A 1950-nucleotide genomic window follows, 5' to 3' on the forward strand; every position below is an offset into this window, starting at 1 on the left:
GCGGGATGTAGATACAGGGAATGCGGAGGGCTGAGAAAAGAGGGACGAAAGCGGGGTGCAGGTCGGTGGACGCTGTGCAGGAATGTGGGGGGCCGAGACGAGGACAAAAGCTGACTACAGGGCGGGGGTACGGACACGAGAGGAGCAGAACAGCGGGGTGCAGATCGGGGGCCGCCGGGACACACGAGAGGAGAGCGGGGTGCAGGTCGGGGGCCGCCGGGCAGAGGTGCAGCGCCGGGGGCGCGGAGGGGCAGCAGCGAGGAGCGCGGTGTGGCCGGAGGGCGCAGGGCCGGGGTGAAAGGGACGCGGGCGGACACCGGGGGGATGGAAACACGGGGCGCAGGGCTGGACACGCGGCGGCCCATGCAGACCCCAGAACCGGGGACCGCGGCCGCCAAGCCTGGTTCACCTTGATGAGCGGAGAGACCGGCACCGGGGGCACCATCTTGTCCCTGACCTTCGTACCGGAAGCACAACCCGGGACGCCGAGCAGGCGCAACGGGGAAGCGCCGCTGGAGTCTCTGAGCATGCGCCGTCGGCTCAGCGCGCGTGGGACGTCACCGAGCGCGCCCCGACCGGTGGCTCTCACGCTGCGCCTGCGCAGTGGGGGCTCTGGGCGCGCAGTCCGTTTTCCATAAGCAGAGGTGCACTTGGGGGTTCCCACCTTGCATCCTCGGGTTCCCCACGGCCGCGCCCCCATCCCCGGCTGCCCCGACCACCGTCAGCCGCACTGCAGATCCTCCCCTAACATTTCCCGGTCCAAGCCGAGGCCCGCACACTGCATGTCAAATGCAGAGCAAGGTTCCGATCTGTTTGCCATGGGGTGGCTGAGTCGTTGTCGACTTGATGGCACCTAACAGTAACAGGTTCAGTTTACATCAAAAGCAAGCCCAGTCCTTCCTCTGAGGATAAGGTCTGGAAGGCAGGGCTGACTCCCCACGACATACAACCTCCTGATCTGGTTCCAGGGGACCAGGCCCCCCAGCCCCTCTGTCCCTGAATGACATCCAAGCCATACCAGCCCTACGACCACCCTGTAGTCCGGTGGTGAGCTCACTTGGATAGGGATGGGATTGAGGGGGAGGGGGCGGTGGCTCTAGGAGGGGTTCCTGGCCCAGAGAATTAGGGGGCCTGGGTACACAGCGCATTTCAGTGCGGATGGAGAGGGCTGGCTCCCAGCGCAGTGATCCTCTGGAGCTGCAGACAGGCCAGGCGGGTCAGGATCCCAGAGCCCTCCCCCAATTCCAGTGACTACTGGGGCCACCTGCCCACCCCAAGCCTGAGCCCTGAACGCTCTCCTTTCCTCTTCCTCCATCTTAGGCTGCGCCTTGGCCTCCCTGGCTTCCTTGGACCCAAGCACCCAGCCCACCCTGCTGAGACCTCAGGGATCTCTGAACCTCTCCTTTCCACCCCTCCTCTTCCCCAAGTTCAGATCACACCCAGTCCGCTGTAGGGCTGGAATGAGGGGCGGCCTGGTCTCGGAGAACCCCGGGTGTGCAGAGAGGAATCCCAGAGATGGAGGTGGTGTGACCTAACCCATGGGGGCACAGCTCATCCATGGGAAATCTGAAAGAGGAAGAGAACCCCAACATCCATTTTTCTGATCCAGAGTTCTTTGACAATGAAGATGTGACACCCCACCCCAGCAAGTTCCCTACTGGGATAAAAAGAATACTTGTTACTGGAAAAACTCATGGAATCGATCTTTGTATAAGATTTCTGAGACTGTAAATTATAATGGTAGGAGTGGCTGGTGGATTTGAACCACCATCTGACACAGGCATTCCGGTTAGCAAAACAACACGCAATGGACCAGGCTTTCAGAACTGCTACTTCCCCTTGTTTTTATGTGCCTTTGGGTTGGCTACGCCTTATTATTTTTTGTACATAGGACAAAAAAAAAAAGACAAAGTAAAATATTACAATGAAACGTGCAAGGAGCTGGAGTCA

The 1950-nt window shown here is 60.2% G+C and overlaps 1 protein-coding gene across 2 annotated transcripts in view; it reads right to left on the reverse strand.

Moving 5' to 3' along the window:
- The window catches only part of ATP5I (ATP synthase, H+ transporting, mitochondrial Fo complex, subunit E), a 2385-nt gene extending 1940 nt beyond the window's left edge, over positions 1-445 (reverse strand). For both annotated transcript variants that reach the window (XM_006893585.1, XM_006893586.1), the window contains exon 1: positions 410-445. In XM_006893585.1, the coding sequence (XP_006893647.1) occupies positions 410-445 (36 nt within the window). The remainder of the gene's footprint in view (positions 1-409) is intronic.
- Between the last annotated feature and the right edge of the window lie 1505 nt (positions 446-1950).

Source organism: Elephantulus edwardii, unplaced genomic scaffold, assembly GCF_000299155.1.
Source record: "Elephantulus edwardii isolate Elephantulus edwardi_28Jun2011 unplaced genomic scaffold, EleEdw1.0 scaffold00129, whole genome shotgun sequence".
Lineage (NCBI taxonomy): Eukaryota > Metazoa > Chordata > Mammalia > Macroscelidea > Macroscelididae > Elephantulus > Elephantulus edwardii.